This window comes from Ictidomys tridecemlineatus, chromosome 11, assembly GCF_052094955.1.
Source record: "Ictidomys tridecemlineatus isolate mIctTri1 chromosome 11, mIctTri1.hap1, whole genome shotgun sequence".
NCBI lineage: Eukaryota > Metazoa > Chordata > Mammalia > Rodentia > Sciuridae > Ictidomys > Ictidomys tridecemlineatus.
In genome coordinates this window covers 40,655,021-40,679,074 of record NC_135487.1, presented here as the reverse complement: position 1 = coordinate 40,679,074, position 24,054 = coordinate 40,655,021, and the positions used below count along the sequence as shown (strand labels likewise).

At 39.7% G+C, this 24,054-nt stretch overlaps 2 protein-coding genes and 1 non-coding gene across 5 annotated transcripts in view; 2 read left to right on the top strand and 1 right to left on the bottom strand.

Moving 5' to 3' along the window:
- Nucleotides 1-1,554: 1,554 nt before the first annotated feature.
- Nucleotides 1,555-24,054, bottom strand: Lrrc42 (leucine rich repeat containing 42). 2 transcript variants are annotated; one of them, XM_013358961.4, is made up of 9 exons: nucleotides 23,842-23,981; nucleotides 22,590-22,622; nucleotides 17,943-18,429; nucleotides 11,563-11,694; nucleotides 9,003-9,121; nucleotides 7,626-7,714; nucleotides 7,186-7,299; nucleotides 3,447-3,531; nucleotides 1,555-2,055 (listed from the first exon to the last, which is right to left on the bottom strand). In XM_013358961.4, the coding sequence occupies exons 3-9, from the start codon at nucleotides 18,413-18,415 to the stop codon at nucleotides 1,781-1,783; spliced, it is 1,287 nt and encodes a 428-aa protein (XP_013214415.1). In that variant the 5' UTR covers nucleotides 18,416-18,429; nucleotides 22,590-22,622; nucleotides 23,842-23,981; the 3' UTR covers nucleotides 1,555-1,780. The 2 variants fall into 2 exon arrangements, with proteins under 2 accessions (XP_013214415.1, XP_013214416.2); XM_013358962.4 differs by lacking the exon at nucleotides 22,590-22,622 and having other exon boundaries at nucleotides 23,842-24,054.
- On the top strand, nucleotides 8,232-8,307 carry Trnaa-agc (transfer RNA alanine (anticodon AGC)). Its single transcript has one exon. It is a non-coding gene; the product is annotated as a tRNA-Ala (tRNA).
- The window catches only part of Ift25 (intraflagellar transport 25), a 28,192-nt gene continuing 27,932 nt past the window's right edge, over nucleotides 23,795-24,054 (top strand). Inside the window, exon 1 of one of the 2 annotated variants that reach the window (XM_040288707.2) lies at nucleotides 23,795-23,953. The gene's annotated coding sequence lies outside the window, so the exon portion shown is untranslated. The remainder of the gene's footprint in view (nucleotides 23,954-24,054) is intronic. The other variant, XM_013358966.3, reaches the window with a different exon arrangement.

Here is a 24,054-nt window from a genome sequence, read left to right as displayed (position 1 = left end):
TTCCCCCTTGTTCATTTCCTTTGAAGGACTTGTAATCTCCTCAAAGGCAAATACTTGTTATGAGTTGAATCCTTAAAACCTGGTCTGTTATACTTTCAATAGATTATTTTTTTGTGTGTGGTTTTGGGATTGAATCTGGGGCCTTGGCCTTGTACACTCTATCACTGAGGTAAATTCCCAGCCCCAATAGTTTTCAAATAAATGAAAAACCTGCACCACATTTGCATGTTTTCATAAATTTCAAAAATCAGAGTTTCTGATATGACCCTAGACAACAGGCTACCTTTACAAAGATAGAACCTTGAATAGCTTGGGATAGCAAATAAAGCACATATCTGATCCTAGATTGACCTTCAGAGCATTCCAAATATCAAGCCAATATACTCCAGTTCTTGAGGCATTTTCTCCCTTCCTTTTAATTTCTTGTAGTCTGCTGTAAGCTTGCTTTTTAAAGATAGATGGTCTAGGGCTCGGGATATAGCTCAGTTGGTAGAGTGTTTGCCTTGCATGCAGCAGGCCATGGGTTCAACCCCCAGCACCACATACACAAAAACACAACAAAATAAAATGCAAGTCCTGTGTAGTCACATTAGAAAAGTAAAAATGGGTGCAAGTATTTATAATTAAAACATTATCAGTACTTGAAGATGTAATTCATACTTTCAGGTATTAACTAAGTCTCTGACATCTGACAGCCAATACTCAACGCAGCTAGGGAATACCAAATTGGGACAGTGAGGTCTAGAGCCTTGCTACTCAGTTCAGTCCACAAGCAAACTGGTACTACCTGGACACTTGTTAGAAACTGAATCTTAAGTCCTATTGAATTTGCATTTGAACAAAAACCCCAGGTGATTTGCATATACAAAAAGGTTGAGAAACATGGGTCTAAGGCAGAGGTAAGCAAACTATGGCCCACAGGCCAACTCTAGTCAGTCACCTGTTTTTGTACATAAAATGTTATTGGAATACACCTCCATTCATTTATTTATTGTATATGACTGGTTTTGTGCAGAGCTAAGTAGTTACAATTGGAATTTTATGGCTTATACAGTCTAAAGTATTTATTATCCATCCCTTTCCAAAAGTTTGTCTCAAGGAAAAAAGAAGCCTCTGCCTCTTAGGCAAGAAACTGGACTCAGTTATTTGCTTGAGATCAAGTGTAAAGATTCCTGGTGGTTTACTTAACATACTTAATGGATGGGATTCTAATAAATGGTTACATTTAAGGCAATGTAACAGAATGGGCTTTGGAGTTGGCTAGAAAGGAGTATAAATTCTGTCACTTATAAACTCGGTGAACTTAAACAAGTCATTTAACTTGAAGCTGATTTTTTTTTTTAACTCTAATTGGGGCTAGTACCTATCCTCCATGGTTGGTGTCAAGGACAGGACATGACACAGAGGAGACATTCAATAATTGATAGCTACATTCACATATGTAGCCTATTAGCCGAGCCAATTGTAGGAGTAACAAACCAGGATAAGCAGCCTTGTTAGCTCTTCTATCCAGTGTGATTTCCTGTGGCTCCAGTCCATCATTCACAAGCAGAATTTAAGGACAGCAAAACGGTTTATTTGAAAAAATTACTATGTATTGAAAATATACATTAGAAATTATTACATACTTCCATAGCATTCCCCTCCCCCACCACAAAAGTAGAAATATCTGCTTGCTACGCTAATGCCGTAGGTAAATTCAAACAAAAAGTAAGTCATCATCAGTCTCCTTTCCTCATCCATTAGAGCTGAGAGGACAAGGTCAACTTGTATCTGCCAGTCAGTAGGAATTTAATAAGTCCCAGTCTTCCACAGCAAGACATACATATTTTTGCTTTGAAGACTGTGAAGAATTACTCTGTTCCTTCTCTGACTCCTCAAAAGCTCTCTTCTTGCTCTTCTTTGACTCTTGGCTCTCTGTGGCTTCACGTTTTAACAATGGCCCATGGCAGTCTGGGGCTTTCTCTTTATAGAACTGGAGTTTTCCAGAAGAGTTCATGTGGGAGTCTGCCAGGGGACACTTCCTTGAGGCTTCCATCAGAGCCCGCTTCCGATCTATAAGAGTGACAAAGGGCAGAGTAATGAATCTACTAAGCTGGAATGCTAAGTACTGCTTGAATCCAGAAATGACCCCAGGGAAATGACAAAGGCCCAAATAGGGAGAGGTCTGGTTAACTACATCTTGTTGAGTGCCTGTGAAGTAACAGTGGTATGTCCAGCACAGGTTGAAGACATGGACTCAGACTGGATAAATGAGTTTGAGCAAGTAAGTTGGCTAAGATTCAGTTTTCTCTCCCTTCTAGGAATATAAAACCTATTTCATAGGGTGATATAAAGAAAAATGAAATAATGTAGATAAAGTGCTTAGCAGAATGCCTGGCACACACTAAAAGCTCAAAAATTATAAGTAGTAACAACTACTTAAAATCTGGACTTATCACACATTAAAAGCTCAAAAACTAACAATTGTTATTCAAAATCTGGTCTTGACTCTGCATCTGAAAAGCCAAATCTGTGGCACAACTCCAGCCAACAGTAAATATTACTTCATATTTTCTTAATGTGTCTGGATTCGAAGTCTGATACCTATGTTTTCTTCACTTTGATTTCATCATCTAATTTCTCCTTTAAAATTGTGGTAAAAATACACATAAAATTAACCATTTTAATCATTTTTAAAGTATGAATTCTGGGGCTGGGGAGGTGGCTCAAGCGGTAGCGCGCTCGCCTAGCATGCGTGCGGCCCGGGTTCGATCCTCAGCAGCACCATATACCAACAAAGATGTTGTGTCCGCCGAGAACTAAGAAAAAATAAATAAATGTTAAAATTCTCTCTCTCTCTCTCTGTCCCTCTCTCTCACTCTCTCTTTAAAAAAAAAAAAAAAAAAAAAAAAAAAAAAAAAAAAAAAAATAAAGTATGAATTCTGTGGTATTAAGCACATTCACAACATGCAATCACTGCTATCTCCAGAACTCTTTGTTTTGAAAACTGAAACTTACCCTGTAACTATTAAATAGTCACTCCCTACTCTTCCCTCACCCAAGACCTTTTTTTATTTTTCCAGTGATGCTGAGATCAAATCCAGGGGACTCCTCACACATGCTAGGTGAGTGCTCTGCCAATGAGCTACATCCCCAGCCCCTCTTTCACCTTTTGGCTATACTTAATTCCTGTTTAATTTGTTTTTGTGTCATCACAAATATTCTTTGAAACACGATATAAATAAATAATTCTAAAAAACTATCTTGCTGGTGAGTGCTGGCATTCAAAACTTAAGTATGAATTTACACTGCAAGTTATGATGATGGAATACAAATCTTGATGACAGTAAATAAGCCAATACTATTTATTAATTTTCCCACTGTGAGGACAGGCTGATGATTTGAAAGGTACAAAATCCAAAGGGCAAAAATTAAAAAATAAAAAAAAAAAGGGAATTTCTCACAAAAGTACTGAGTTGCCTCTTGAGGTTCGGGGACTTTTCTGGGTTTCTTGGCCTCCACCGTCACACGTTCCCACTGCAGAACAATCTAAAAGGTTTTTGGAAAAATTTAAATCCAAACAAAATCTCAAGGTTTTAATCTCAAATGCTTCCCAATCCATTTGTTTCTTTTCCATCAACACAAACCCCATGTAAAAAATTTTATTTCAGATGATTCACAATAAGAATAAGAACCAGATATTCTGTTCTCATGTAAGTTGAATGAGAATACATGTTGAAAAAATATATATATATTTGTAGGAGTCAGGCAAGTCTATAAATCTGACTATTTCCATTCTTAGTCCAAGCTAGAAATAAACTGCACATCCTTAAATACTAAAATATAAAACCTTAGTCATAATACTTTTCGTACACTTCTAGACCCCCCATGCCTTAAAATGTACCTCCTCTTATGTTTCCATATTCCTACAGTTTCCTTTTTTTTTTTTGCTGTTACAATTTTTTTTACTATAAGCTACTATAAATTCTTAAAGCAATTTGAATGAATATAAATTATATACAAATAAATGAAAGAAAAGTAAATGATAATTTCAATACACGGAAAATAACAAAAACTTTGCATTTAATAGTTCTCATTATGGCATGCAATCAAATGATCATAAAGAATAACATTTTCACAATACAAAAACAGTACAACAGAGTTTAAGAATGGTTCTAGAGTTACTCACACCACTTTCTAGCCAGAGAAGCCTTGGCAAGAGATTTCATTTCCTCCTTTTTTTTTTTTTTTTAATTTTTGGTACCACGGATTAAGCCCAGGGGTGCTTAACCACTGAACAACATCCCCAGCCCCTTCATTATATTTTATTTAGAGACAGGGTCTTGCTAAATTGCTTAGGGCCTTGCTAAGTTGCTGAGGCTGGCTTTGAACTCGCGATCATCCTGCCTCAGCTTCCTGAGATGCTGGAATTACAAAGCATTTAATTTCTGAGTCCCAATTTCTAATTGGGATTAATAATTGTATATATTCTATAGAGCTGTTACAAGGATTAATAACACACAGAGTTTAGCACAATGTCCTATAAAAGAAAGTATTTCATAAATACTCACTGCGGACCCTCCTATATTTTTTCTGGCTATAGAAAAATGGGAACAGGCGGGTGCAGTAGTGCATACCTGTAATCCCAGTGGCTCGGGAGGCTGAGGTAGGAGGATCACGAGTTCCAAAGCCAGCCTCAGCAAAAGCAAGGTGCTAAGAAACTCAGTGAGACCCTGTCTCTAAAAAAAATACAAAATAGGACTGGGGATGTGGCTCAGTGGTTGAATATCCCCTAGTACCCCCCGCCTCCCCCCACAAAAAAGAAAGAAAATGGGAACAGATTGAAGGCTACAATGGACTAACTGAACCTGCTGATTTAGTGGGAAATAGGAAAATTTTCCTTTCACTAACAAAACTGTCAATACGAAGAGCTAACTGGGGAGAGAGGAGAAGAAAATGATTTTGTTCTAGGTAAGACTAATTTGAAGTGCCAGGGAGAGACTTATGGAAAGCATTTGGGAATGGGCCTCGTGTCTGAGATGGTAGAGTCATTCTCATAGGGATAGTTACGATCCTGAGTAAAAGATAAGATCACTGTGGGAATGAGTAAAGACGTAAGAGAGAGAAAGGAGGAATTACCCAAGAGAGAAAAACCTTAAGGCATCCATGTTTACATCACGCGCTGCAGAAAAGTCAGGGAAGGTGAAGAAGGAGGTCATCTGCTACACTCAATGGAAGCCAGAACTGATTGCATGGGGTTAGGAACTGAGCTGGCAGTGAACAGGAAAGAGGAATAAGAACAAGAAACAGGGCTGGGGTTGTGGCTCAGTGATAGAGTGCTCACCTGGCAAGTGTGAGACCCTGGGTTTGATCCTCAGTTTCAACAGGAAGCAATGAAAGCTGGGGAAGCCAGGCACAGTGGCACACACCTGTAATCCCTAAAACTCAGGAGGCTGTGGCAGAAGGATTGCAAGTTCAAAGTAAAGGCAATTTAGCAAGAACCTATATAAAAATAAAAAGGGCTGGGGATGCAGCTTGGCTGTAGAGCACCCCTGGGTTGAATCCCTATTACTGGACAGAGGAAAAAAGTTGCATGTGGGGGTGGGGGTGGGGCAGGGAGGAGATGGGGAACATGTCAAAAAAAGGAACAAACTACCAAAGAGTGACAGTGACTATGTGGTGGCAGAAAAGTAGGAGGAAATAATGATTAGTAAATATCACAGAGGAAACTGGAGACCTTCAGGTATAGACTAAAAAAAAAAAAAAAATGAAGAAATAAAGGGCTTGACACTGAAATAAAGTAGTGTGCCTGGTTCCCTCAGACAGGAGGGAAGTAGAATATGACTGAAGAAATGGAGAAAATTTGAGACAGAGATAGGAAAAAAGTAGACTTCTGTTACATGGCCTCATTCTTTAGCACTTGCTAAGAATGACAGTAGGAGGAGAACAGGGTCAAGCTCAAGTGCTTTCTGTAAGGGAACAGAGAAAAGGAAAAGCACTGCTACCAAGCCCCAGGGCCTCACTGAGGCTGGATGGCAGGAAGCTGCACCTGCCCCAAGAACTTACTTTCAGGACAGACTGATAGGTATTTTACTTGATCCTTACAAGCCCTCTTTGTAAGAAAAGTTTGGTTTTTACATTTTACGGATAGAGAAAAAAAGACTCAAAATTGTCCTAGGTCATATAGCTCTAGGGTTGTTGAGCCAAGATCCCAAACCCAGGGCTCTCTGACTCCACCAAACCACCTGCTAAGAAACTTCATCAAGCCTTTATGTGACCATCCCACACCCACTCCAAATTCATTGGATGCATCCAGAACTCAACCAGTTTTAAACTGGCAATTATTTTATTATGCATGTTTTAGATTAAACTCAGTCTTTGTTTCTGAAAGGCTGACTCACTGGTCTCCTTTCTTATCTACCTACAGGGAGGTGATGCTACCATAAGGCCACTGGATAGATTCATCATCATGCAGTAGGTCTTGGAGTTAAGGAGAAAACCAGGACAAAAGAGTTTGATAGGTCCTCTAAGCCTCTGTCAGGAAACATTTGTCAAAAACATTTGAAGACAAAAGGCACCAGCCATAGGCAAGCTGGTATTTTGCTCATGCTGCCCTACTTCATTATTTGACTTCCTACTTAAGTCTCTACTTTGCCAAGTTGAGAAAACCTATCGGAAAGACAAAAATCAAAGTTAAGTTCTCTTACTGGCAAGATTCAGTGAAAGAAAGACCAAGACATTTCTTCATTAAGGCTCTGGGAGGTAAGAAATGTGCCCAAAGAAAAGGGAAGATTGGATTTAAATCCATACCAGGTGACACCAGAGTTTATTCTCTTTCCAACATAAACATACTGCTAAGTGAATCTTTCCTGAAGTTATGTCAGACTGCTTTTTTGCACAGCGAGCCAAAATTCACTTTTGAATTTGTTTTCAGTCATTTGTAAAGTGGCATTTTTTCCTATATTCAGTAAAGATTTGGCACAATCTAATGACCAGAGTATTGAGATAGAAGGTCTGGCATCCAACACTAACTCCTTAAGTAGATGGGTCAGTTACCCCACTACTGTTTCCAATTTGACATGAGGTTGACAATTCAGCCAAGAAATATCAAAAGCATTAATGTTTGTTCAATGTGTTGTTGTATAAGACGTGGTATTAAAATGAATAGCTGTATTAATTGTAGGGGAGAAAAATGTGGAGTACCTGATCAGCCCAGCCCTCTGTCTTGCAGTTACTATGATCAAATTCCTTCAAAGGCACTTTGGAGTGAATAAGGCCTATGTGGGTCTGGAGCTTCTGTTTGACAGCATTGATGTCCTAGAGAAAGAGAGACCAACCAGAAATATAAGCTGTTACTAAGGAGCTTTATACAAAGTTGTGTAAATACACCTCCAAGAGAGCTGCTGAGTGACAAGAGCAAAGTGCTGGATCATGCTGATATGTATGCTATCGACTGTAGCCAGCAGTGACCTGATTACATAGACTATCTCTAGAAGGATATACATTTGGTTAATTCTTACTTGTTTTAAGTAGCAAATGAAGATCATCATAAATACCAGCCTTTTCTAAACACCAATTAGCAGGAACAAAATATTAATCAAGACTTGGGAAAAATAAGAGAAGCAACTGAAAGTCTTACTTACCTTGAGCCCTGTCCCAGAAATATCTAAGCAGTTTAATTTTTTAAAAGAAAGGAGGTATCCAATTCCTGCATCTGTGATGTCAGGGTTACCTAGATATCAAAAACAAGGTGACCATCAGTTATAATATAACTGCTGCTAAAATGCAAACTATAACCTCAGAAAAAATGTCCAGGCAATAATAAAATATAAAATATTGAGTGAGCAAACTCTTCAGAGTAAGTTAAACATAATGATCTTATCTTTTCTATTTGTAACACGAAATAGCCACACTAGGTGGCTCCTAGGAATTGGGGAGAAACAGAAAAATAAATGAACCAAGTAGTTATCCCAAAGGGTTTAATTAGGAACCATATGAAAACAGCACAAATAAACATGTGTTAAAATGGTTCATCATTCATGGCCATTTCACCTCAAAAGTAAAAGCACTTATTTATCTTAAAAAGATCTACAAGGGTATTTTAAACACAGAAATTATCACTACTCTTACTAAATTGTATTTTTTTCCAGAATCTTATTACCTTATCACATCAGAGAGTACTGCATTTAGTATTGTCCTCTCGGACACAAGCACAGTGCCTGGCACACCGTAGATGCTCAAAAAATACTTGTTGGGGGTGTAGCTCAGTGGTAGAGCACTTGCCTAGCATGCTCGAGGTCCTGGGTTCGATCACCAGCACCACAAAAAAAAAAAACAAAAAAAAAAACAAAACACCTGTTGAATGAATATACTTCTCTGGAAGATAGGGTAGATCACTTATTATTCTCATTTTACATAGGTTCAAACCAATGCTAAGACAATATACCCAAGGGTATGTAAGTGGCTAGTAAAAGTAGCAGAGCAAGACCAGTCCTCTGACCTCACACCCCAGGCTCCTACTCTTCTGGCACCACACCAGCCTGTTATAAATTCAGTGGATACTCAGTTAAACTGTAAATGACCTGATGATTTCTTATCATTGGAATCAATATCCAGATAATCATGAGTATGTTACCTACCACAAGTGTGGCGTCTTGCAGCTTTTCATCAGGTAGACTTATAAGACAAAAAAGACCTAACTTTTTATCAAGATAAAGAGACTCAAAAAAAGTAGTGCCAAATGTCCTTTATGCACGCTATGAATGTGATGGAAGGCTGCCTGGTGCCTTCCATCCACAAAGTGGCATGGATAATCTGAAAGGGCTTTTCCTGCCCTCTTGAGAAGGGGCACTATGCTGGAAAAGGCATTGGGCCCAGAATCAGGGCCTCTGGCTTTAGTCTTATTCTGCCACTAACTTGTTACGGCACCTAGGAAGAGTACTTCTAAAACAAAGAGAACTAGATAATATCTAAAGACATTCTTCCAACATTAATAACCTACAATTGCCAGTAAAACTTACAAGATAAGTCTAGCAGTGTTAGGTTCTCAAGGCCTCTTTTCATCACTCGAACTGGTGCTGTCATTTTCCGCACCCCAGCATCAGATAAACAATTATCCTTCAGGTGGAGCTGAGTTACACTGGGAAAACAAAGCCCATAAATAATTTAAAGTTTGAGAACATGCTTTCAAACATTTCATTTAAAAATATAAAACCACCTTACCCTCTGCTGTGTCACATCCAATGCACTGAACAGAGTTAAGGCTCTTTTGGTGCTACTGCAGTTATCAAGTGAGGAACTCAAGGGTCAAAGTGTCATGTAGTACTACTCTCAGATGGCAGAGGGCACCAAAGGAATACAGGTATTAGGTAAAAAAGGACTTCCATTAAGGGGACAAATATACCTTTAACATAAAAAACTGCATTTTTGGACCAACTGTGTGAAAAACCAAAAACATTCTCAACAGGTAAAGAAAGCCTGCAAAAGAATTCCTGTAAGAATTCTATGCTTTATGCATCCAGATTTTCAGATTGGGTTTATTAGGCTATAGCCATAATCTAATCCAACTAGTTAACATGAAACTGATGTAGTAACATGCTACACTGTCCTTCATTAAGATATATGAGCCTTGGTGCTAGCTGCCTCATACAAAATGACCTCTGTACAGGGCACTATGTAGGTATCACTATCAGAAGGTAGCCCCACATAGCAGATGTAAAAAGCTATGAAGAAACCATACAGGAACCTATCTGGCCTCCACTCCTCTGGCCAAACTGAGTTATCTGAGATCAGCTAGGTTACCTGTGAATGGTATGAACTGAGCTATTTCTTTAAATTATGGTTCTTGAAAAGGTTGTCTTTAAAAGTTGATTTAGGACCTAGGAATTAGTCCAGAGATCCTGAGCCTAAAAGAGGAAAAAGTAGGCCCATGTCTTCATCATGTTGGATTAGGCCCTGACTTCCTTAACAAGACTCCTAAAGCACAAGAAATAAAATCAAGAATTAATAAATGGGAGGACTCAAATTAAAAAGCTGCTTCTCAGCAAAAGAAACAATTTAATGAGGTGAACAGAGAGCTTGCATTTTGGGAGCAAATTTTTGCCGCCCCCCCACATCAGATAAAGCACTATTCTCCAGGATATATGAAGAACTCAAAAAACTTAACACCAAAAAAAATAAAAAACCAAACAACCCAATCAATAAATGGGCTAAGGAGCTGACAGGCACTTCTCAGAAGAAGAAATACAAATGGTCAGCAAATATATGAAAAAATTTTTAATATATCTAGTAATTAGAGAAATGTAAATCAAAACTAAGATTTTAGGGCTGAGGTTGTGGCTCAGCGGTAGAGTGCTCACCTAGTAGGTGCGAGGCCCTGGGTTTGATCCTCAGCACCACATAAAAATAAATAAATAAATAAATAAATAAAATAAAGGTATTGTGTCCAACTACAATTGAAAATTAAAACAAAACAAAACCAAAAAAAACCACTACTCTAAGATTTCATCTCACACCAGCCAGAATGGCAGTTATCAAGAATACAGACAATAATAAACGTCGGTGAGGATGTGGGGGAAAAGGCAGACTCATACATTGCTGGTGGGACTGCAAATTGGTGCTTCCAATATGGAAAGCAGTATGGAGATTCCTTAGAAAACCTGGAATGGAACCACCATTTGACCCAGCTATCCCACTCCTTGGTCTATACCCAAAGGACTTAAAATCAGCATACTATAGTGATTCAGCCACATCACAGCAGCTCAATTCACAATAACTGTGGAAGCAACCTAAATGTTCTTCAATAGATGATTGGATAAAGAAACTGTGGTATATATACACACAATGGAATATTACGCAGCATTAAAAGAAAGTAAAATTATGGCATTTGCAGGTAAATGGATGGAGTTGGAGAATATCATGTTAAGTGAAGTAAGCCGATAAGTGGATGCTGATCTATAATGGGGAGGGGGGGAGGCATGGGAAAAATGGAGGAACTTTGTATAAAGGGGAGGGAGAGAAGGGAAGGTTCACAGGGGAAAGAAAGATGGTGGAATGAGATGGACATCATTACCCTAGGTACATATATGACTGCACATATGGTGTGACACTGCATTGTGTACAACCACAGAAACGTAGGGTTGTGTTGTAACTGTGTACAATCAATCAAAATGCATTCTGTCATATATACCTAATTAAAATAAATAAAAATTTTTAAAAAGCTGATTTTCTTTATAGTTTACAGCTCAGTAACACTTAAAAAACAGCAGATAATAATGTTTATGAGAAATGGTGTAACTTCTCATCTCTCGTTAGAATAAGCTAACAAAAGGCAAAAATTTATAACCCAGGTAGCTTCAAGTACATGTTGAAATAAAGGTTATTTAGAAAAAAGAACCAACTGATTGACTTTCCTAAGGATTGCCCAAATGATACTGCTTGTACCAAGCAAATGGAGGTTTTGATTTGTTTTAGGGGAAAAAAAAAAAATCAAAACCAAAACAACAACTAGCAAATAACTACAGCAATGGACATCGTTAAAAATGTAAAACATTTCTTCCACAAGCGGTGGCAGGTCTGTACCTGGACAGGGCCTCGTTAGTGAGATGTTCTAGAAGTTCATGCTCATCTCCAAGCTTACAACAGGAAAGGTCCAGGCGAGTCAGCTCCCGGAAAGACTTAATCTCTTCAAGTTTTTCTGAAATCACCAGATACCTGTGGAGTGTGGAGAGCAATCAACACCTTTTCTTTTCCTTCCTTTAGAACATTGAAGTTTGTGGCTTTGTGCTAGTCAACATCCCATCATCTCTTTTTCACTGATGACACTGGGCATAGTTTGAATTATTTATTTATTTATTGTTGTAGTTGGACACAATACCTTTATTTTATTTATTTTTATGTGGTGCTGAGGATCAAATCCAACGCCTCCTATAGGCTAGGCCAGCACTCTACTGCTGAGCCACAACCCCAGCCCACAGTTTGAATTTTTAAATTAGTAAATGCCTCAAAAGGTTTTGTATACAGTAGTGGAATAAACATTTCAAGAAAATACAAGTATATGAGCTGGGCACGGTGGTACATGCCTATAATCCCAGCAACTTGGGAGGCCAAGGCAAGAGGATCACAAGTTGTGAAAGCCAGCCTCAGCAACAGCAAGGCACTAGGCTTATTTTAGAGACCCTATCTCTAAATAAAACACAATATAGGGCTGGGTTTATGGCTGTCAAGTGCCCCTGAATTCAACCCCCGGTGCCTCCCTAAAAAAAAGGTATATGAGCAAAGGCCAGTCACAAGAAGAAACATCTGTTTTATTAGACAAGATAAACCTTGGCATTAGTGTTAGGACCTTCTCTAAAAGCTTACAAACTTTAGGATATTCAAAGTTTTAAGTATTCACTCTTTCAAAGTTGTTGTTGTTTTTTTTTTTTTAAATCTGATCTTCAAAATCCAGTGATTTCAAAAAAGCCAGGAACTCTTGAGTTGTAATCTGCACATCCCTAAAGAATATCCCAAGCGGGCTGGAGATGTGGCTCAAGCGGTAACATGCTCGCCTGGCATATGCGAGGCGCTGGGTTCGATCCTCAGCACCACATAAAATAAAATAAAGGTGTTGTGTCCACCAAAAACTGAAAAATATTAAAAAATATTCTCAAAAAAAAAAAGAATATTCCATGAGATATTTGGCAGATCACATTTTATCTTTCCTCCTCACACCTAAGCCGGAGCACCTATCCATTCTACTGTAACTCTGTCACCCTACTAACCACTCCACTAGATGCTTATTAAGACAAATCATAAGCACAAGCAACTTAATTACAATTTGGAGCACCTTGCCAAAGTTATCAGGAAGCATCAGGGAGGCCTCTGAAGAGGAAAAGGAGATCAAAACGACATTCCACAGCCCAGGCTGGGCCTCACCCCACCTTCCAGTTGTTCGTCTATTTCAGATGAGGTCAGTGAGAAAAAATGAAAGGGATTAGGTGTGACAGGAACCAGAGAGGAAAGGATCCTAAGGGACCAGGGAAACTGACTGGTGGCAAGAACACTCCATTCTCATCTACTTTCTTCCTGGAGATCTCTAAATTTCCCCAGCAGGATGGTGTGCCAGGATCAGTGGGGTTATACCTAAGAGTTCACATCTTTCTTCCATCGGCAGTATAACTGCCAAAACCAGAATGGAATAATCAGAATGCAAGAGGCTAGTTGGATCACTTTTCTTTCTACATCCAACCAAAATCAGATGTACTGGAACCAATCAATGGCCTGACTGCTAGGTACAGATGACTCGAGGCACTGATACCTCTTTAAACTGTGGAACCTAAGCTGCATGAAGACTTGAGTTCAGCTGGGTACACAAATGAGCCTTATTTACTCAGATGTGTTTTAATTACACTGTAAATAAAGCTGCTGTTTTTCACCTTCCAATCATAGAGTTAAAGTATATTAATGGGGATTTAGGGGATTACTCGCAATCAGAGAGAGGAAAACACACATCCTTTGATCAATTAACCAAAAGATTTTCAGTAATTCTAAAACAAGGGTTATTTGTGAAGGATATAACACTGTGCAACGTGATTAAAAACATTACAAAATCAAGGCTGAGGAAACTATATGCTAGACCATAGAAAATACCAGATGCTTATCTAGTACATACTCAAAGCTCCCAGTTCTTGTTTGCAACTAGTCTTCCAATTTGACCTTTAAAGGGTCAGAACAGTATAGTGGAGAAGCAACAGAAAAAAACACAAACATATTCAATGCCAGAAGACCTGAGTATGGATTCTAGAACCTTAATTACTTCTGCAATTTTGAGAAAGTTACTTTAGCTTTCTGAGTATCAGCTTCTCCAACTACAGAATGGGGCTTTTAATTTTCTTTTCAGAACTAAGAAAATCAGAAACAGTATTTTAAAAGTATATGACATCTTATAGGCCCCTCATTAAAAGGTAGCTATTATTATTACTTCAGTAACACAGGGATCTATTTTAAGAAAAACATACTTGTATCCCTGTGGCCACCAGTGGAATTAAAATCACTAAAGTTTCAACAAAAGTGGAAAGAGAAAATTTCTGTAGAGTTGGAACCCAGTTGCAAAGACACTGGCCTCTCCTTCTGACAGGCAGCTTTGTGATCTCACCCAAGACAGAACTGCCTGCACCTACCCTTTTACCTTATTTTCTCAAGCTCATTCCCTTTGACCTGACCTCTTTTGTGCTGGTAAAACCTCTGCAGCTGTAACTTCAGCCCTGGATTGCAAACACAACCACAAACTTTCTACCCTCTATTTTCCTTTGAAGAGGCAAAAGAAGAGAATTTTGGGTTTTTTTTTTTTTCTTAACTCTTATTTGAAAAGTTTTACTCAGATCTGAATGATAGTAAAGTTTAAAATTATTGTGTCAAAATAACATCCCAAATATTACCTTAAAGACATTTCCTACATTTTCTTTTATAAATGTAATACATGCTCATGAGAGAGAAAAAATTAATATGGAAAAGTATAGAGAAAATTAAAAAAAAAAACTGCAATCCCACCGTCTAGACTATATTTTGGTGGGATTTTCTCGTCTTTCTAAATGTGCAATCTATCTATCTATCTATTTTGGTTGTTCTGGGGATTCAGGGCCTCACACACTTCCATGTACTGAGCAAGTGCTCGCCTGGCCTCCCAACTTGGGATCCTTCTGTCTCAGTCTCCCAAGTAGCTGGAATTACAGGCAGGTGCCATCATTCCTGGCTACAAATATAAAAAAAAAAAAACAAAAAAACCCCTGCGGAGTAAAAAACCATTAAATCACCCCAACTGCCCTGGGGTTGATTCCCAACACCACCAAAAAAAAAAAAGGATTCTTCAGTATATGCCTATTCTTCTGATCACTCATCACTATGAATATTTTATTATATCATAAAATGATCCTCGATTATTCTCTTAAGTAGTTATATAATACTTCACCATATGACTTATTTTTGCTTAACAAATTGCCTATTGTTGAATATTTAGTTTTGATTCTCACTAGTACAAATATTATTAAAAGCAACACCATTATATAAAAATATTTGTTCCTGCCTCTGATTATTACATCAGAAACTAGAACAGACTCTTGATAAGTGAAATTATGGGTTAACAAATGGTATGGATGCTTTTCAATCTCTTGACACAAACTGCCAAACTGCTTTCCAGAAATGATACACTAATTTACATGCTCATCAAATGTGAATGAAAGTGCATTTCTCATCACAGACTCACCAATCTGACCATATAAACAAATGAATAAGCAGCACTTTCAAAAGCATGGAAAGTACTTCAGCTGTAAGGGTAGAAGAGGAAATTGTAGAGTATACATTCCCAAATGCATAAAAATGATTACTGTGGTGAGATTATACATTTTCTTTTCTCTCTTTTTTTTGGGTACCGAGGATTGAACTCGGGGGCACTCAACCACTGAGCCACATCTCCAGCCCTACTTTATATTTTATTTAGAGACAGGGTCTCACTGAGTTGCTTGGTGTCTCACTGTTGCTGAGGCTGGCTTTGAACTGGGTGATCCACCTGCCTCAGCCTCCTGAGCTGCTGGGATTAAAGGCATTCTCCACTGTGCCTGGCACAAATTTTCTTAATATTAATTACAGTTTTATACTATGTAATAACTCCCAAATAATATGTAGTTTTTATAAGATAATATAAAACAAGATATACATAATTCAATTTTCCACATCTTATTTTTCTACAATGAATACAAATAACTTGGAATTAAAAAAAAATGAAGGAGTAAAATGAATATTAAATATATAAGCTACAACGAAATATGGCTTGACTTTTTCACTTAGGTTAGGCAAGGCAATTTTTCTCCTTCCCACTGGCAGCAGCCCTAAGTCCTGCCAAGACTGAGACCATGGCACATAGGCAGAGGTTTCAAAGGCGCTTGCTCAGTTTGAGTCCAAGATTCCATTCTTTTCCGTACGTATATATGCCTTTTTTTTTTAAAGTACAATATTCAGCCTGGGGTAAAACCAGTAATTCTGAGCCAGTTAAATAATTTCTTTTTTATTTTTAAGGTACATGAGTTTTTCTTCCATTTTCTGGTATGTTTTTCTCTTCTGTACACCTTTTGTTGAGCCTCATTTTACCATTCAGTGATTGTGTATCTTAATGATAAGCAGCCCCTCAGGGTTTCTAATCATGAGCTGGAGATACAACTTAGTGATAAATGACTTGCCTAGCATGTGCAAGGTCCTGGGTGCATAACCCTAAGTATGACGCAAAAAAAAAAAAAAAAAAAAAAAAGAGAGAGAGAAAGTTCAGACAGTAGTGAATTATGAAGTTATTTTAAAAGTCTACAAGTATTAATAACAATGATTTTCAAAAACAGCAAGGCCAGGGGCTGGGGATGTGGCTCAAGCAGTAGCGCGCTCGCCTGGCATGCGTGCGGCCCGGGTTCGATCCTCAGCACCACATACAAAGAAAGATGTTGTGTTCACCGAAAACTAAAAAAATATTAAAATTCTCTCTCTCTCTCTCTCTTAAAAAAACAAACAAACAAACAAACAAACCAAACAGCAAGACCAGGCACGATGGCGCACACCTGTAATCCCAGCAGCTCAGGAGGCTGAGGCAGAAGGATTGTGAATTCAAAGCCAGCCTCCAAAAACGTGAGGCGCTAAGCAACTCAGTGAGACCTGGTCTCTAAATAAATCACAAAATAGGGCTGGTGACATGGCTGAGTGGTCAAGCCCGTAAATTCAATCCCACATACCCATGCAAAAAAAAAACAGCAAGATTTTGAGCAGATTGCTGAAAAGCTGTTCTCTGCTGCTGAAGCCAGGCAGAAATTCACACAGCCAGGTGCAAGGCTCTGTGTGCAGTATGTAATTATTTGTGTTATAACACAGAGAGCTATACAAGCATGTGAATGTACAGAATCTCTCCAGAATGACATAAAAGACATGGATAATATTAGTTGGTCTCTGGTGAGAGGAAACAGATGAGACAGAAGGGAAGACATGTTTTCACTTCATACTTTTCTATGTTCCTGAATTGTTTGATCATTTTTCTTTTCTTTTTTTTTAATACCTTTATTTCACTTATTTATTTTTAGGCAGTGCTGAGGATGGAATCCAAGGTCTCGCACATACAAGGTGAGCATTCTACCACTGAGGCACACCCCTAGCCCCGTTTTTATTTTCTTTTGTAAGAGTTTTAAATTAGATTTTCTGAAAGTGTTTTTATTTAATGGTAGAATAAAACTTTTGAATAAATACATAAAAGTATGAGCAGAAGAGGAAGTCACAAGAGGAAATATCTGCTTTGTCAGAAGACATGCCTTGGCATTGGGACCTTATTGGACAATTTCCCAACTTTAGAATATTTAAAATTTAAATCACTCATTCTTTTAAGGTTGTTTTTTCATCTAACAATCAATATTTAATGGTCTTCAAACTGAAACAGGGCCAAGAATTCTGGGTAGTAATCTTCACACCTCCAAGAACATACTAAGAGATATTTGGCAGATCATACCTTATCTTCTCTATTTTATGAGAAAAGTTGGCTGCAAAGTATTTTCTACCTAATAGAGGAACTGAACAATCCTTGTAAAATATTTTCAAAATAAAGTTATATGTCATCTGGGAGATGAAATGGGAAAGAGTATTTTATTTTCCTCAAAATGCTCTGTCAGTTTATATTTGGAAGGTTTTTTTAAAAAAAAAAACATTTATTTTTATAGAAGTAGTTGGACATAATACCTTTATTTTATTTATTTTTATGTGGTGCTGAAGATCAAACCCAGGGCCTTGCACATGCTAGACGAGCGCTCTTCCATTGAGCCACAATCCCAGCCCCAATATTTGGAAGTTTTAAACTGAAGTACTACAGATGTTGGAAGTTCCTGAGTCCTCCACTAAGCCCCTGGGCTTGACAGAATGAACACATCCAGTAAAATACTCAACATCCTAATGAGAACACTCACCTGTTTCGCAAGCACAGGGAGCACAGCACCAGACTTCCATAGGCCTCAGTGAATTTCTGTAAAGCCCTGAGCCCTGCACCTGGCTCTGTGAATTTCTGCCTGGCTTCAGCAGCAGAGAACAGCTTTTCAGCAATCTGCTCAGGAAAGCCAATAAGGGAATCAATGTGATCAACATTGTCAGAGATGAAGCCCAGGACGAGGCTGAAAAGGGATTTGGCGGAATACCGAAGATTCCCCTCTCGGGTATATGTGAAGATGAAATGATCAGTCTTCTCTTTCTGTGCAGTATCATCTTCCCTGTTCATGCAAAGCTCCACAGAAAAGCCTTTGGGAAACAGTCTGAATGGCCTTGGCTTTTGCAAACCACTCCTGACACCATCCAGAGCCAGATTCACCATGTGCAGTTGCCCATTTTCTCGTACGTAGATGGGTCCTGGGTCCAGATGATTTTCTGAGTTGAGGTAGTAAGACATTGCCTTGGTTACAACTGTAAAAGTGAGACACAAGGAAACAAATCCAATTAAAATGCCATCTGTAACATGTAACTTCATCTAGCTGTGCCCAGAGCTTTATAAGCCTACCCAGCAGGCCCTGTGGCTGGTGTGAAGAAAGCGAAGTTCACCAGCTGCTTGGGAACTCTGGCACCTGAGGTGCAACTACTGTCTCTTCCTGGAAGACCCTTTTCTACCCTTTTCCTGGGGTAACGTATCTTTTAGAGCCCATTTTATGAAAGTTCTTCCAGATGTCAGCAACGATTCTTTTACAAGTAAATTCATGGTAGTAGTTTATATTGGAAAAACAATTGGAAACAACATAAATGTCTAATAATTGGGGTTTTTATTAAGTAAACTATCCATTCCACACCATGACATGTTATGAAGTCATTAAAATTATAGAGTTTAAAAAAATATATTGGGGGGGGGCACAAAAAAAGACTGTAAATAAATAACTCCCTTGCTAGTCTTGCATCCTGCACACACTATTGCACTTGGCTCCTCCTGATTTATTTCTGGGTCTGCCCCCTACTGCTTTGGGCCCCTTGAGAGGAGGAACCATGTTTAATTCAACCAAGCTCCCTAACCAGCACTTTGGCATGTTACAGTCCTTCGGCAAACAGTTGTGGAATTAAAGCATTCTTACTTGTTAAACCTTACATAAACCACAAGCAACAAAATTTTCTGGATCTATAAAAAGGCCTTCACCACCAGATCTAAATAAAATCTCTTGAAAGCATCATGAATATTAAGGTTTTGTTAGGGCACTTTTGAAGTAAGTAAAAAAATAAAAACACAGTTGGGTTTTTCTGCAATCATGTGGGTGACATTATATGCCCAACAACTAACTGGAATAAATACTTGTTTTCTTGAGTAACTGAGATTTCTATACACATGAAAAATTGTTATCTGAAATAAAATGAAAGTGTTTGATAATCATTTCTACAATTCAAAGAGAAAAGAGGTAAAATTTAATATAAATAGGCCTGATATTATCCCTAAGATTGACTGACCTTTGAGTGAACAATTCAGCTTTTGCATTAACACAGGGACACAAGCAGCCCTGAAGCCACTTACAAGTGTCAGCAAACAATTAAGTCAGTGATAAAAAATGCTGAGTCTCTGGAGATCAAACAATGATCCTGTTTGTGAAAATCAGTACTATACATGATTCTCCCAAGGATAATTATGTGTATGTAGCACATCAGAAAAGAGGACCCAGTCTAGCCTTAGAGCCTCACCCTCTCCTGCTCATCCCCTTATCCCTTGCTCCATGGCCATGCTATACTACTTGGTAAATTGGTCGTGCTCTTCTGTTCCACTGGTCTTGAACTATTCTACTCCCTTCAGCTGGAGCATCCTTCTCTGCCTCCCTGAGCTAGTTAATTCCTACTTTTCATTAACACCGAGCTCCAACATCATCCCCCTCCTGGGAATCCTGTGCCAACCCCTGCACCAGGACATGTCTGTCTGGTTTTCCCAGAGCACCCAGTGTCTCCTTCTACATTAGCAGTTAGTACTATGTACTACGTCTAAGTCTGTTTACTTGTTACTGTACCAAGAGCTGAGAGCAATTTAAAGGCAAGGGACTTAAAATTTGATTCATCTCTCTTTCCTAAGACAAACAAACTGCCTAGTACTGAGTAAGCCCTCAAAAGATATTTGCTGAACTAAACAGGAGGAAGGGAGAGACCCCAAAGGGACAGATTTAGTGCTCTGAGTTACAGGGCCTGCTGATACTGTTGCTAGGAGCCAGCTCCTCCTCCAAGTAACAGCTGCATGCTCCTCCCCCACTTGCCAGACCCTTCTGCAGGTGGCTGAAGCAGACCAGATGAAGGGAGTATATTGCTACTGGTACTACCAGGAGGAAAAAACAAAGAAAGAAAGAACTTAACTAAAAACTAGGGGAAAATTCTGTCATAGTGCCAGCTCTCATAACCCACTCTTCTCTTGCCAGCACTCAATGTCTGCTGCTAAGGAGATGCCTCACTTATTCTAAACTCTTCATCCAGCAGAGGTTAATATCTGGCCCCTTCAACCTCACAGACATTAATCCTAATGAGGAGAAAAGGCAGATCTCCTTCAGTCTTTATTCATATGGTATTTACAGCCTACTCTACCTGCCAATCAGGAAGTAGTGTCTACCAAGGGCCCTAAAAAGAAATTACTTAATTTTAATGGTAGAAAGGCAAATTCTATGGAAGATAACATTAGAATAAATCAGCACATCATGAGCCCTGAGCAACGAAATAGGGTCTGTCCATATTCACTGCGCATAATCCTCAGTCCCAATAGTAACCTTCCACAAACTTTGGAGTAAAATAAACAAATTCAAGAATAATTGTATGGATGACAATTTCTGATGAAAACTAGAAAAGTATGACTTCATCCAGCAGAGGGCACAAACAGCTTGGGACCACAGTAAGAATGCTGCTAACCCTTGCTCCAAATCCTGTCAGCTTGAGCTTCCAGGGATCATTTTGCATAAAGGCACAGTTATAACTATATTTTATCTTTAAATTACTCATCAAATGCTATTTCTCTTTCTAAATAATGAAAAAATTCAGTATTTCTTGAAGAGTAGAACCATATCATTTGTCCAATTGTTCAAAGCCTTTCTTTCTTCAACTGATATATGAGGAACTGAAGTTGGTTCAGGAAATTCTAGTGACCTTTGATTTCTTCTACTAAAATTTGTATATCCTGTATCCTCCCAATAAGGTGCTTCCTTGGAGTTTGTATTGTACTATAAAATGATCTAAGAATTAAATTATGTTTGAATCTTCTGAGGTTAAGAACAACAAAAGCAAGATGATTCTACACAAAGCTCCAGTATTCAACTTTGCTTGACCCTGGCTATTGTACATGGTGATCTATTACAAACTGACCTCTCAGGAGACAGGGCCTATTCTATAGGATGGCAAAACTCTGAAACTGGAAAATTAAGATAGTGGATATCTGCAAGAATAACAATGTCCAATGTAGATCAGTTGCAGCTATATTAGGTCAACAGAGTGACAGGTGTACTTGTTTTTTTTTGGAGGGGGGGGACTAGGGATTGAACCCAGGGGTGCTTTACCACTAAGCTATATCTCTAGCCCTTTTTATTTTGAGACAGGTTCTCCCAAGTTGCTGAGGCTGCCCTTGAACTTGACTTGTGATCTTCCTACCTTAGCTTATACCACCATGTCTGGCCAGAGTGACAGGCATTCTAATAGGTCTCCCAGTCCTCTCCAGAGAAGCAACTTTGTCACACACAATATCTTACAAAACAATACAGTAGTGCATAATCTAGGGTCTGGTCATCAAAAGTGAGCCAAAGTTGCCGTATCATTTCTTCCAATAAATGAAATATGACCTTAGTACATAAAATTCAGCTCTGTAGCTTCTTTGAATAGGAAAAAATAAATAAATAAATAAATAAACATGACAGTTTTTCAGACCCTGAAACCAGTTTACCAAGCAAAAAGCAAAATTATCCCAGTCGGGTGAACTGAGGGAGGAAGATGAAGAGGATAATAGGGTTAAAATTTCGAGATGAGCCTGTGGTTATCTAATTTGAAGAAGAAAAGTAAGAAAGCACCTAACTTTAGTAGGCAAAATAATTAACAACCCCTTAAGAATAACATGTTAAACTGGGTGTGCTGGTGTATACCTAAAATCCCAGCAACTCAGGAGGCTGAGACGGGAGGATCTCAAGTTCAAGGTCAGACTCAGCAACTTAGTGAAGCCCTCAGAACTTAGTGAGACCCTGTCTCAAAAAATAAAAGGGGTGGGAATGTGGCTCAGTGGTTAAGTGCCCCTGGCTTCAATCCCTGGTACAAAAAAAAAAAAAAAAAAAAAGAATAACAGGTTATAATAATGACTGATATTAGTCAATACTGGATGCAAAGGCTACCATTTATTAAGTGCTTACCAGTTGTCAAGCACTATAATAAGTACTAAATAAAATGACCTCATGTAATTACTTATCCTAAGTGGTGGTAACTTATTCAAGGAACAGAGCTAGTAATTGGCAGAGCCCAAATTCAATGTCAAGGCTGTACTACTCCAAAGTTCAAGCTCTTTCCATTGCATGATGCTCTCTCTCAAGAATAAAAACGTGACCTCAATCTTAAGGATTAAAAAAACGTTAAAAATTAATCTCACCCACCTGTTTGATCCCTCTGGTACTCACTGGCTCAGGCTGAGTGGTAGGGAAAAGAGAGGAGATTAAAAACAGGGGACTTCTGAGGAGAGAATTGGTGGGAACAGAGCCAGAATAGAGTTACAATGAGGCCTCCCTTCTTTCTGCCAGGGTAGAAATTAGCCACATCCCACACCAGGAAAACATCTGTCAACCCATGACCTTCATTTCAAGACTGCAGACACATTTGGCTTATTAGAATTTTTAAGAAAGTTTCTAACATTAAAAACTCGAAAAGAAAGCAGTTCTAAACTACCTATAACCAACAAACAATCCCCCTGTCATTGTTCTGTGTCACCGCCATTATTCAATTTTCAGTTCTCCCCACTACTTCTTTTTTCCTGTAGCTTGCACTTCCCTACCTGCCTTCTCACCCATACCCCTTCCTCCCACAAACTCTGGAGGCTCACAACGTACCCAGCTCTCTACTTTCCCTCAAGGGCAAACTAATCTCTTCCACATCTTGATAATCTTACCAACTCTACAGCTTCTCACCCCAAATCCTAAACCTTCCCCTTCACACACTCACAGCTCATCTGGCCCCTCTTCAGAGCTCACACCCTTTCAATCCTTCCGCACCCCTTCCAAAAACGTGGCTCCTAGTCCCAAAACCCAATCCCACCTCCACCTGCTTCCCTTCCTGTCTCTACGCCATCCCACCCACATCCCTTGGGTCTTTCAGCATCCATCCTTCCCTTCCTCTCCCTCGGGCTTTCCTCTCCTCGGACCCCAACTTCTCCATTCCTCTCCAGTCTTGTGTCCTCAACCCTCAAAATCCCATTCCTTCACGCTTCACCATCCCCAACTTCACAATCCGCAGCCCCAACTTCTTTCTTCCCAGCTTCCAAGACCCCACCCCTTCCCCCATTCCACTCCTAGCTCCCTTCTTCCGTGCACCCCCCCAAACCACCTTCCCCTTCGCCTCGCCTGGTACCGCAGTCCTTCGCCCCCCCCCTTAATTCCCACGCATGGCTCTCTCCTACTCCTCCCAAGCCAATGCTGCTTCCCCTCGCACCCCGACCCGGAGTCTCACACGCCCCCACAGCTCTCCTCGGCTCCCTGCCCCCACCCTCAAACCCACCTCCCACACCCCTACATCCTCATCCTCCCACCCTCCCTCGCCCTCCCCTCCCCCACCCGCCCCTCCCTCACACCCTGCCCCCGCCCCCACACGCAGCCCGGGGTTCGGCCAGCGGCCAAGCCCGCGGCCGCCACCTACCTGTGCCCCTGCCTGGGGCAGCGAGCGGCAGCACCTCGGCGGCGGCTCCTTCCTTCCGTGGCGCGGCTGACGAGGAAGGCGGCTCGACACACTGGGCACAACGCTGACGAGGGTGGGAAACAGAGAGGGTGGCAGGAGGGAGGGGGCTGGGGGCGACCTGGCGCCGTGGGACCGCGGGACCGGCGGGGCGGGGGGAGGGCTGGGCCATGGAGG